This window comes from Stegodyphus dumicola, chromosome 2 (genome assembly GCF_044657685.1).
Source record: "Stegodyphus dumicola isolate Sdum_Otavi_A_Nest chromosome 2, ASM4465768v1".
In the NCBI taxonomy this organism is placed as follows: Eukaryota; Metazoa; Arthropoda; class Arachnida; order Araneae; family Eresidae; genus Stegodyphus; species Stegodyphus dumicola.
In genome coordinates, this window is record NC_140769.1 from 235,121,847 (window position 1) to 235,136,120 (window position 14,274).

Genomic DNA, 14,274 nt, shown 5'->3' on the forward strand with positions numbered 1-14,274 from the left:
AGAATAGTAAAGTTACCATTTACAACAAAAATTGTTAACTTCCATTAGAAGTTATAACCTTTCACAACAAAGAAAAATAAATAATTCTGTATTTCTCTACAGCTATTTTTATTTTTGTACGGCTTTCTTGAAACCTGAGTGTATACAGCGCAGAAACTTTCCCTAAAAGTTAAGAAGTAGATAAAAATTACTGGAAGTTTTATTAGATTTCTATAGTACTATAAAAAACAAAAACTATTATTAAAATAAAAAATTCATAAGGAATATATAAAATACTTTACACAACTAATATGAAAATCTAACAGAAAAATTGCTCCTTTGCAATGGCTTAGTTATTTAGTTACATATACAAATATTTTAAGTGCTATCAATTAGGTGGATTTCCCCCCCCACACACACACACAGCAAGCAGACTTTACTTCAAATTTATTTAGCACATAAATTATTCTCCTACTAAATACAGTTATACATGTCTATAAATATTTAAAAGCTTTTTCATTGCTTTTCTATTTGTGGCCTCTCATGATTTCTATATCAATGTTTATTTCTTAAATATATATACTGTTCTGAGGACAGCATTCTGGGAACTCATTCTACATCAGACCCATGCCTGTGCATACATACATAAATACAGCTCAGATTTATCCCCGACTTGTTTCAGATAGATGCTAATATAGTGATAATGCAGTTGATTATAGCTTGTCATCAAGTACATAAAACAATTATTTCCCATACTGCCTTATCCTTTTTCTGCTGGCAAAGATATCAAGTGCAAAATCAATGGCAGAAAAATGTTATAAGAATAATGTAAGTTAGATTTCTTACACAGAGCAGTTCTTCACCATATCTTACATACAAATTACAAGAGTTTCCTCACATAAATAATAATAATTTCATTTAAAATTGGTAAATTTATTTTAAATTATTATTATTAAATGTTATTTAAATTGATTAAATTCCCTAATGATAACTAAAAATGAAAATATTCTTTTGGAATGCAGCATTTGATAACAGCTTAATTAAATGGATCCATTTAGACATTCAATGAGAAAGTATCAAACCACTCATTTTAAAACATTTTCTGTAATTCAGTATTACTGCCAGCTTCAGCTCTAATACATCATGACTTCAGTTACAAGACAACTGGAGCTATGAAATTTTCCCTAGATAAAAACTTATCAAATCTTTCTGGTTAATTAACCATAAAGTAATTTCTTATGAATCTGAGATTACTTACCACACCAATTCCTTCAAATGCATACATGGCTGTTCCAAAATAAAGAGGCAGCTTTGAAAGGGAAGATGTGTACACATCCAGATTTGTGCTCTGATGGCCTTGTAATAAGTAGTACAATACCATTATAAGACCAACACTCTGTAACACATTAGCCAATGCAGATGCAGGCGATAACTTCTTGAGATTACGAATGAAATTAAAAAGAATCATGAATGGCAAAAGTATGCCCATGTAAGCTTTAGGCCCAATAGGAGAATACCCAATTAGGTTTTTGCACACCTGTAAATAAAGCATTTTCATTTATAAACTATGACAAAAGCCAATGCAAAAATTTATCATTGTGGAAAAATGTGAAATATAATAAATGTCACACATAAGGCCATTTAAATATTTCCTTTTATTTTACTTTTCAGACATATTTTCAATTCAGTTTTCATACTGAAATGATACAATTTTAGAATCTAAGAAAATCGATTGCCAGCAATTTACCACCTCAGCTATTTATTTCATAAGCAATTTATAGCATACAACTGATTGCTAGTGTATTTATCGCCAGGTAATACATATAATACTTTTTACAAGTAATTTGCCTTTTAATTTTTCCCTTTTTTATTTAGAATTCTTCCTTAAGAGTGTAATAAAATAAAATAATTTACAAACCAATCTGATATGCATGTCTAAAGATTGGACATTTTCCCTTGTACTGGACATTTCCACAACACTGCTTATCTTTTCTTAAAATGGCATAGACACATATTCAACTGAAATCAAAGCAATAGCTTTCCTCCCTCTGCGAGATCTTATGTTAAATCAACTGATCTCTTCAAATTTAAGAATCATCTCTGCAGACAGTTGACAGACACTGGACTAGAATCACACCTTATATCCATTAACCCCTTGGGTACATTTGATGTCATTCACTTTTTTCCCCCTAGGAGCGGATGACGTGTCTAAGATGTCAAACCAAAAATTAAACTCTTGGGTACATTTGACGTCTGAGAGACGTCACTCACTTGTTTTCCCTAGGAGCGGATGACGTGTCTAAAACGTTATTTGAGGTTAGGCACAATTCTGTTCATTTCATTGTAGCTTGTATCAGTCATAATAGAAGAGGCAATTACAGCATTTCAGTGAACATTATTTGGGATACACTGCTCCATTATATAAAAAAAAGGAATATATTTCATGATAGTGATAGCAAAAGTGACTTTGAGAAATCTAAAGAAGAATTAATTGTTTAGTGATCCTAAAATTGACAATTACAACAAAATACAAAGCGAAGGTGAAAAAGACGATATTGAAATAGAAAATGCTGACAACTGTAATATAATATCAAGGTTTCGAAGATGCACAAGATGTCTATCGAGCAGTGATAATTAATCTTCTCATGAACCAGTATCAGAGGAATGGACTTGGAAAGAAGAAATGTAGCTGACATAAAAAGTTTTTCTGGAATTAATCCTTTGAGCCTGCGTAGACTAAGTGGTAAACCTAAGCCTTTAGATGTTTTGAAAGAAGTCTCGAATGAAGATTTTTGGGACACTATAGTAGAAGAGACGAATAGATATGCCAGACAAGTGATAGAAAAGAAGGTTGTGTAACAAAAAAAAAAAAAAAACCAAAGGTGGTTTCCTGTATGTTCTGATGAAATGAAAGCTTATATTGCATTATGCATCTTGATGTCACAAATGAAGAAGCCAAAATTGCATATGTATTGGTCAAAAAGATATACAATAAGTACTCCAATTTTTGCCAGCACTATGCCACGCAATAGGTTTTTTGATATTTCAAGCTTTCTACATTGCACGGATAATGAAAAGGAAAATAAAGATGACATAATAAGAAAGATTAAAAATATAGTGGATCACCTAATATCTGTTCCAAGTGAAAATATTTTCGCAAATAAATCCGTACCCAAGGGGTTAAGGTCTGCAACTTCTCCAGGGTAATTGATGCACAGTCACTTTCTCATAAAAAACTTCACAAGCAAAACCTGATCTTTCATTGATAGAGTGATGATGAGCTTCTCAGAAGCAAAATACTGGGAACGGCACGTACTCCATGTTTTTATTATAAGTGTAATGTGTGGTGCACACATCACATAATTAGTATATTATCATTATTACTGTTTAATTGGCATATTATTATGAGTGCAATGCCATCTATTGATAAAGTATTATCTATTTTTCCCTCTATACATTCAAATCAAATTTCAAATCACTCTGACCAGTAGGTCTTTTCTTACAGCCTTTTTGAAAGTGAAACTTTGATTATAAACATCCTGTACAGTATAAATACTGCCTCATCACATTAAAGCCTACTCAGTAAGCCACATAATTCATGTACCATACTCTTATTTTACGATCACAAAAAAGGAAAATAATACAACATTACTTAATTAAACTTATTTAGTTTTCAATTTTATTTAATATATTAAACAAGACCTAAAAAGATGCTTGCTTAAAACTCTTTTAACAGAACATCTAAAAGGATGCTTTATATATACATATATTACATTAAAATTATAAATATACACATATTTTATGTATTAAATTTTTAAACAATTTCTCTCTTACATGATTTTTATAGCCATCCAAATCTTGATAATTGATTTTGATGTCTGAAATTCATTTCAACAATTTAATATTTTTCTTGTATTGGGAAAAACAATCAGTAGGATTTGTATGGATCAAGTTGGATAGATAATTAAGAACTCTTTGTATTCACTTGTGATTTTCTCTTAATTCTATGTTATCATTAAGTTATGAAATACAGGGTAAAATATTTATGCTTTCTGAATTGTTCAAGACAATAATAATATTTTTAGATGTGTTTGGAGTAAAAAAAAAATGTACTTGCTAGCAAGATTTCAAGCATAAAATAAAAGTGTATACATGGTTTCAATTAGACATACATGAAAATAAGATATTTGTGTAATGCTGTCTATAATCCTGATAAAAAAAATGATCTGATGCGGACACCACATGACTTCCTTGTGCTTCCTACTAAATTATATACAATTTTTGCTATACTTCACTTAAACTTATTTCCTAAAATTTCATTAGAGATACATTTCTCATTCACTCAATTCAGTTCTCATTTTCCATTAAGGCAAAAATACAAAACTCGACGCATCTTCATTTAAAACTGTACAATACAAAAAAACCCTAAACAGACAAAAGCATTTAAAAAAAAATTTCTACAACTGAAATTAGAGTTTCAATGTCAAAACAAGCAATTCAGCCAATGGACAGGAAGACTAAAGTTTCGGCGCACAAAATTGAAAACTAACTTTTGGTCCCACTGGGCAAAAAGACACTAAAGTTGGTGCCTCAACTGACTTAATTCACTATTCTACAAAATTTTTTTATATGTAGACAAATGATGGCCTCATGGTTTAAGTGGCCTAGTGCCACTTAAACTTTTAAACTGCTGTTAATTCTACACTATTACCTGTACATTAATGAAAGCATAAAAACGTTAACCAGAACATAAGAACATCATACTTCAATCACTTTTAAAGCAAAACACGCACATTTTCCCAACATACATGAATAAAAATGCTGAGCTCACCGAGCCTGGTAACAGGGTGGGTATATATATATATGTAAAAAAATAAAGAATATGTGAAAAATTAAATTAGCAGCGTAAATTAATTTTCCTTCTCTATTCTAAAAATAGCAACATCTATTTGCACTGTGACATTTCGAGAAAAGTCTATGTCATATGACTCTTATGTAATTCTGGTGATGTAAATTGAACTAAAACTCATGCAGCCAATAATAATTTTACAGCAATATTAACTATCCAATCAAAATGCTTTGAGAACCAAAACTAACTCAGTTTGACTAAGATTTCATCCTGAACATTTCACACTTTCTTTCTACGCTTTGCCTTAGCTGGACTGCAGTCTGTTTGCTTCTTCTTCTTTTGCTGCAAATCTATCAAAAATGTAAGCCCTTTGGAACAGGCACATTTAATGCACCGACTTGTGTGTAGCCACAACATGTTGCTGAAAATAAAACTGAAGATTTAATCTGCCTTCGCCTCCAATTTCCTAGTCATTATGGATCAACACTTCTATGACATCAAAATTCCTGCTCCTGAATATATTACATATGTAATGATATTTTTAAATCAATTGATTAAATTAAATTCTAATCATATTGCTTAATAATATGTTGGCGATTCTCTACCTAAATTGCATCCCTGTTCCTAAATTTTGGCGAAATCCTTTCTTTATTATAAATTATATTAACCTGTAAATCTGTCATATTAGATAAAGTCCTTAAGAACACTCCTGATGAGAAGATAGCATCACCTCATGATTTCAATTAATATCGCTGATTGAATGAGCACCATGATGCACACATATCTATAAATAGGGCTTCTCCTTGAGGTACAGGAGGAACGCTTGTGAGATGGATGCTAAAATAAACGTATCACTTTATAATTCAAAATTTGTCTCATTCCTGTTGGCCCGGCTGCACAACACAAATAATATACGAGAATCTACATTTCATATATATATATATGCGTGTGTGTATGTTTGGTGCATAAACGCATGTTATAACAAACCCATATACAAAATTTAAACATTCTACAGTTACTTGTTTTTGAGTTATGTGAGATACATAAATACATACAAACATCATGAAATAAATATCTTTTGAATTTATTTTAAATAAAATACATTTGATCATCTGTTTTGGGAGAAAAATGTCCTTTATTCTGTCTCTACATACAGATGTTATGCAAAAAAAAAAAAAAAAAATCATTCAAATAGATTCAAGAGCATTCAAAATGACTATTTTCATTGAAATAAGATACCCAAAATGCTTTGTGATAACAGTTCCTTTACTTTGCATAAGGAAGAAGAGAATTCAATTTTACAACCATTATATTCAAAAAAGTAATTACTAATACTATAATGAATTAATTAAAGCAAATTAAAAATATCCATACTGAGATAGAACAAGAGCAGCAAGAAGTATTTCTTCTCATTTAAATATTAAAAATAAATAAAATTTCTATAAATGTCATTCAAGGACTGTTATCAAAAACTGGAATAGTCTACAATCTATGAAATTATCCTAAAGGCATGAAGTTAATTCTTAAAAGTAATAGGAGGAACAAAGCAGAGGTGTTTGAGATCTTTTCATAGAGCATACATGAGGAACAATACGGATGTGTACAAGATATTTTTATAGCACATAAATTTTTAGTTCACTGTATAATTTGTACAATATTCCTAATATTCTTTGAATAAAAAAGACATCTGCTTTTCAAAAGTCGCTTTTATATGTCAATAAAAGTGAAAAATGTCTCCTTTCCTAATATTTTTATTTTCATTCTTCAACTTTTAGTATAATATTAATTTATTCATTTAACATATGGTCTACTTGGCAATTTTGCATGGCAAGATTAATACAGTACAAAGTCTAAAATCTGGACTCGTCGGGACTTTCTTGTCAATCGAAATTTTCTCGTTTTCAGTAACTTCTCTGTCACCTTCGTCACTATCAGTAGTGGTACTTTCTGCATCTAAAACCATACTACAGATTTCACCATTCATGAATTGATTGATGATTAAGAAGCATTATCACCACAATAAAAAACTTCTTTTACATCATCTTCATTTATTACTTGCCTCTCCAAATTCCTTTACAAAATCCATTAATTGGAAAATTTCACCTTTGTTTTGCGATATCTGAAAACCTTTAAAATTAGCAGCTATCATCATCAAATTTAGCTATCCTTCACTATATGTGTTTGGCTAAGCATCATGAGCTTGGCAGCTAATGACAAGTTGTTCTGTTAAATTTTATCTTGCTTTTATCATGCACTGAGACAATTAAGCCTGAATTGTATTAGTTTAGTTATTTATTATACTTATGTCTATTTTTTGCACATGCTTAAGGCTTAAGTTCTGAATAAATAAATTCCCACATATACTTAAGCTTTATTGAGGGCCGGCACTAGATATCTTACCACCTGATCTCTGTGGGTCCTAAATTCTGCAACTCAGCACGGCCATACGAGTCCTGGCACTGGTTCTGGGTTTATCCAAATAGCAAATCAGTTATTCTTAATTCAAATAGCTCTAAATGTAATCTTTGGGTCTATGAGTATCATCAACAAAATCTATTTTTAGCATATGGGAAGAAATTTTTGGTAAAATTTTCCTCGTCAACATTTTTTAGTGTATTTAACTGAAATCTGTAATCATCGCCAAACATATTGTCAACATAAAAGGTTACCACACTCCTTTATTATTCAAATGCTTACATAAAACAGTTCTTTAGGCATCGCTACATGAGTCATTATTCAAGTTGTTATGTTTTGATAAACATGCAGTAATGAAAGGAAAAGTATAATAAATAATGATTCGCCAGGTTGGCGTCAGATCAACGATGTATCTATGTGGACTGTTTCGGTTTGAGAATATGTGCCAAGCAAATACGCAGCAACGGAGTCAAATTACTGATCGTACAAATTTATGCTAAAATGGTTGTTTCTTCAGTAACAAGGTATTTTATTTAGTGAAGTGAAATTAAGAATCGGGACTCTCCAGATGTTTTATTATGCGCAGAGGGGGAAATAAAATGCGCATGCGTAGGGCCTACGAGAAAGATTTTGTTGGTGGTATTGAGGTCTGGATTTTAGATCATTCCGGATAATGGACATCCGGATTTCGGACTTTGTACTGTACTAGCCTACAGCAACCCAACTACATTCCTCTGTCTGCTCCTTTGAGTTTGTCAACTTCCAGTGGCATTCTTAATCCCAGCTTGTAATTAGTAAGTTCCTTTTCTTCAAGAATTTTTTTTTTTTTTTGTAATTATTATTTGCACTGTAATTTTATTGATGCAAATTATTAATTTAGTAATTTTATTAACTTAATTAAGTATCGGATTATTTATCTACTTTGTAGCTTTTGTACAGTTTTTTAAAAATTTTTTAAATTACATTTAATATTTTTATGTAAATTAAGGTAAACAGACTTTTTTGTAAAAAAGGCACATTTAATTTTTGGAGGTGCTAAAAAAATTTTATTTATTTATTTATTTGTTACCTTGGTTTCTTTTAAGCATACAGAAACAAACAGAAAAAAGATTCTGTAGGAAAAGGAGTGTTATTACTTAATGGCGGGCCTCCTCTTGACAAAATTAAAGTGTGATAATACAGCTTTTCCATGTGTATTTTTACCTTCACTTTAATCTGTTCTATTCACTGGCACTCCCATTTTGAATTTTACAATTTTTGTAACTTTTAACAAATGCAAAATAATTTTTATAATTTTTAGTTCACTGTACAATTTGTATAACATTCAAACATTTGAACAATTCCAATTTCATTAACCTTTACAAATATATATGTATACGTATGTGTACATATATATTTGCTCAATTTCTTTTGCCTGCTTAGTTACACTGTTATAAAAACTATATGATATACTTATTATCCTACTGCATATTGTACTTTAGTACATATCTGCTATTCAGTATAACAGAATGTATGATTTTACAAAAAGCTTAAACTTTACAAAACTCTTAAAATTGCAATAATAAAGCATGAATTTACCTCATATAAACTCTTTGATACAAACAGGAAATAAACACAACAGAAGCCAAATTGTGTGAGCATGAGCATAGTATTCACTGCTTGTCTAAAAAACAAGAAGTACAATAAAACATCTAAAAAATACATAACTCACATTAATATATGAGTACAGTGCATGTATTAAAGGAAATAAACAATACAGAATGAAATGTCTAGAACAGAGTTTCTTAAACTGTGGGTTGATTGTTTTCTTAAACTGTGGGTCAGTGTTTCTTAAACTGTGGTCCTGCGAAACGAAAAATGTTTCAATGCATTTTTTTTATAATAGAAACGTTAAATTTACTTAAATTAATGAACTAAACATGCAATAGTATATTACAGTACAAGTGAAGAAACTGATAGTTTCACTTACGCGTTTGTCAGATTTGCGCAATGTTTATGGGGTCCCACAAAATTTTAATAAATATTATGGGGTTCCCACACCAAAAAGTTTAAGAAACCCTGGTCTCAAAGTAGAGGTATGACTAATATAGGCAAGCATATAAAAGATTCACAAATTTCATCTTAATATATGAAATACGTGATTACACATTTATATTTCTTGTATTCTCACACTTAAGCTTTTATTCTCATGCTTAAACTCACATGTAAGCTTGTATTCTCACACAAAAAGTTTCTATTTGTGATGTCTTCATATTATAAAATTCATCTTAAATAATCAGTTTTCAAAAACACATTAATACTGCAGAAAAATATTACAGATAATCAACTTTCAAACATATAAAATTAATGGATACAATTTAAATTGTTTAGTAAAATCCAAGTGCAAGGGTCATTTAATAAGTCTGGCGAATTTCTAACAAATAGAGTCAATTCATTTTATGGCATCACATTGGCAGATGTTTCTCTTCAAATTAACAGAGTCCAAATTTCAGGAAATAGTGATGCATTGTTGACATTCTATAGGCAGTTGTAGCAAACATTAGAAAAGTTGAAATAGAAGTGAAAAAGATGATTCACTAAAGTGATAAATGATTTTTATTAAAAATTAATAATAAACAGTTGTTAAGATCAAAGCCAACTGCATAAATTAATAGCAATTTTGCACCAACACTGAAGACTAATTCCAGAAAAATGAGTTTAAACAGAATGTATTCTGAATGTCCAGCTAAAGTCACCATGATAGATACTGTTTCAAAAGTCCATGGTATTGTTATGGAAAGCTACCAATTTTAAATGTATAAGACAGCTGACATTACAAGCATCTCAGATGAATGAGAGTTTGATACCCTACATAAAAATTTACAGACGGAGGAAAAAATTTTACAGCCATACTTATTGATTGTTAATTTAAGTCCACATGAAAAAAGATTTTACAGCAGTATTTGGTAATTTTCAACTATAATCTGCAGGATTTTCTGTCTGTTTAAAGCTTCACATTAAACTTTAATCCAAGATAACAAGAAGTCAAAGATAGTGACAGATGAAAATGTCCCCAAAATGGTAAAAGCCATTTTGCTGAAAAGAAAGGTAATGGTAGCTATTTGGAAGATTCTTGAGAAATCATCATGATCAAGAGAAAAACAATAACAAAGGTTTATTACAGTCAAAAGTCGTTAATCCGGACTCGTCGGGACTTCGGCGATTCCGGATTATCGATCATCAATTTAAATCTGGTAAGATGGCATGCAGAAATTATAAAATTAAAAATATGAAACCGTAATTTATGAAATAAACAGCAATTATGATCTACAGGGTATCGAAATTTACAAAAAAAAAAGCTTAATATTTATTTGTTTACTTTATTAAACATTTCTTTCAATGTAAGCTGTTTAAGTTGCTTCGTTTCTTATGTGATAATACATTCTCTTTAATTCTATAAACAGACATAATTTCTTGTTCAGTTACAAAGTTCCGCTGTTCAAGTCCTATAATTGCTGTGTCTACCGACTAATTTGTCAATCGAAATTTTTTCGTTTTCAATAACCTCTGTTACTTTCTTCGCTATCGGAAGTGAATTATAATGACGAGGAATTTGATTTAAATCATATCAAAGACGGAGAGATGAAATACTACATTTAGTAAGTAATTATAAGCCAAATAAAATAAAAACATCTGCCCTGAAGATAAGGATAGTGCTGACAGATCAACTTGCAATTCTTTGCGTGCCGCGGCGTTAAAGATAAACAAAGTTTAGATAAACAAACGTTAAAGTTTAGATAAACAAATGATATGCCTTTATCCATTTTTTGCAGCAATTCCACTTTTTGTTTAATGAACTTCGAAATATACTTTCGCTTTGTAAATCCTTTACATATTAATAAATATATATCAGAAATTCTATTTGACATAATCGAAAGTTCAAGCTTACTTTTATAAAATTGCTCTAACAGTCTGCAAAAAATAATAAGCCAGATCCAATTTGAAGATTAAGGAACAACGCAATCTGCAACATTAACTGAATTAGATAATTTTAGCTTAGCTTACACCGTCCGTTATACATTAAACGCGCACTCGTAAACATATATAGTGCACGCGCACAAGCATATTCGCAGCCGTAAAGGTCTTACAAACTTTCTGCGCACGACACATGCGCAGAAAGTTTGTAGCTTTGAGGTCCGGATTATGGGTGTCCTAATTAACGGCTTTTGACTGTATTGCAAAGTTACTGGATAGCTTGAAAGAAGCCATGAAATAAAATCGGTGAAGGTTACAGCACAAAAAAGGGGGCTATTTTCCTACGACAACTCACTATACAACAAAATGACTGTCGCAGTGGCAAAACTGCATAACTACATTCAGATTTGTCCTTAATTTACAACTTTGTTTCAAAACCTGAAAATTTATCTTAACTGGGAAACATTCTGAATGAATAATGAGATATCATCTCTGTCAACATGCATTTTGCAGCCTTCTTCAAAGTCATATTTTCCACTGGTTCGAAAAAAGAATTTTAACTTGTCACACTGAATCTCAGTGGCGACTATATTGAGGAAAAAATTTACTTTTCCCAGGGGAAAAAAAAAACAAAATTCAAAAGAACCTTATATTATTCAAATTCCTATAAATTTAAGCAGTGAATTTTAAATTAATGCCATTATTAAAAGTTAATATTAAACAGTAAAATATATTTGGACATGCAACTGAATACTTAAGACATTAATTAGTAAATTCACTGCAAACTATATCAATAAAATGTTTAACTACTTGACCACCATAAAAATTTTAGAAAATATTCTTGGTGAAATAATGATTATCATTCATCAAATTGATACTGTAGAATACATCTAATTGATCCATTACATTATCATTTAAATTTACAGATCTCATGAACGATTGATCAATTTGGGTGAAGCTATACTTTATCATTATTCATTTCTTATGAATTTGGTTTTCTATTATTTCCTCCATATAATTTTAGAATGAAACACATTTCACCATTTTATAGTGCTCTGTCTGAAGGAAAGCATTCACACAATTCAGATAACCCATATCCATACAGTAATTTCTATTTATTATTTTATGTAATTATGACAGATTATGACTAAAAAATATAAATACAAAAATCCCATGAACAGGAAAAGATTATGATTAAAAGCAATACCTCAAATGTTTTTGGACTGTGAATATAGAGAGATGGGTCAAATTAATATTAACCTCAATCAATATTCCTTTATTTATTACAATATTGTAAATTATTATGTTCACTATTATAAATTATAATTTGAATGCTACAAATGTTCTATGTATAGGAACATAATGCTGTTGCAAGACCACAATACTTATGTCAGTAAGTAAATAATAAAAAATTAGAAAGCATTTTATCAATAAATTTCAGAGCACACAAACCTGCTAATTTACCTAAAATATGTAATACATCTAATATGTAATACATCTTATTGCCCAAAAATGTAATACTTTTTATTGCCCTTTGATTATGTATTTCAGCATTTTTCTGTTAAAGCTATGATATACATTTTTAGTCTCACACTGTCACATTTTTCTTCACACCTTTGACTCATTACTACATGAAAGAGAACAATTGAAAATAACAACATGGAAATGTTATCTAATTTCAAAGAAAAATCTTCTATAAGCCCCATTGCATTGGCAGAACATCAGTTTCTGAAATTTTGTAGAGTCTGCTAAATTTAATATTAGCATGAGATAACACAGAAATTGGCATATACCTTTGATTAGTAATTATTCCAATTAATTACTATGTTGCAATTAATTTGAAGCAAGCTCTGGTCTCCAAAGCTCAAGAGACATGAACTCCTAACTTAGTAAGTAAATGAATCGTACAACATCAATAAAAGAAATGCAGGATTAAAAAAATCATAACTGTGTCTGGACACCTTTTCCTTCACATGAATGAAAGCTGCTCCATTTAATTTCATATGGGAAAAAAGGAAACACTAGATGAAAAACATCATTGCATTACATTTCACTAGCAATGGTTACAAGATAATTATCACCGGGGGGGGGGGGGATTTGGTGACAACGATGCTGAGAAAATATGCAAAACACAATTTTGCCAAGTGGAATGGCTTTAATGGGAAAAAAAACTCACATTTCTGTACAATTCTTTTTAATATAAACAAAAACTATAGGGGGAAAAGATAATTCCATACCTATTATAAGAATTCAGTTTCAAAACATAACATCAAATTCCATTCTGACTGAAAAAATTCTCCAAAAGATGGAGAGGAAAAAAGACTTATGCCTACCATTATATGTTTTCATACTTTTTCTCAAAATGAATAATATATAATATACAAGAGTTATACTATAAAAAATTATACAATAAAAAGTTAATTCTCTGGGAAAGAGGAAAATGCCAAATGTGAAATGTGAAAATGGATATGTGAAGATTTCTGAGAACTGAGCTTATAAAAAATACCATTCACATTAGAAAAGCCAAATAGTGGAAGGAAAACAAAAACAGTCATCCTATTTGTATTAAACTTGAATAGCGAAGGCCTATATTTAACATTACACAAGATTTTGGAAAAAAATGCATTTCAGACAGAAAAGCCAAAATATTTTCATAGGCGTTAAACAGAAAGTAAAATAACTTATCGACTGTCAAAGTTGGCAGAGATCATTCCACATTTACAGCAATCATTTTCAGCAGTCAAGAAATACAAGTATGGTTGTAGCCTATAAAAAACTTAAATTGCTCATCATCATTTTTCACGGTACATCATAATCCTTTTTCAAATAAAGTCTCATCTTGTGCCCATTAACACACAACTTTTCTTGGTATTAGAATCCTGCAAAGTTGTAAGCATTCCACTACATAATGATCCATCTTAGGCAGATGACAAATTTTAATCATTTTCTCAAAATGTGAGGGAAATCCAGAAAAACTTATATCCTTCTTCACAAGAACTAAGTTGACTTATTTACAATAAATCAAGTTTACATAAAACTAAGGCCTTATAATAACCTTAAATACCAAGGGCTACATA

The 14,274-nt window shown here is 30.2% G+C and overlaps 1 protein-coding gene across 1 annotated transcript in view; it reads right to left on the reverse strand.

Moving 5' to 3' along the window:
- Positions 1-14,274, reverse strand: part of LOC118190032 (proton-coupled amino acid transporter 1-like) — a 124,873-nt gene that overhangs the window by 25,577 nt on the left and 85,022 nt on the right. Inside the window, exons 7-8 of the mRNA XM_035360716.2 lie at positions 8,822-8,906; positions 1,238-1,516 (exon numbers count right to left, since the gene is read on the reverse strand). Of these exons, the coding sequence (XP_035216607.1) occupies positions 1,238-1,516; positions 8,822-8,906 (364 nt within the window). The remainder of the gene's footprint in view (positions 1-1,237; positions 1,517-8,821; positions 8,907-14,274) is intronic.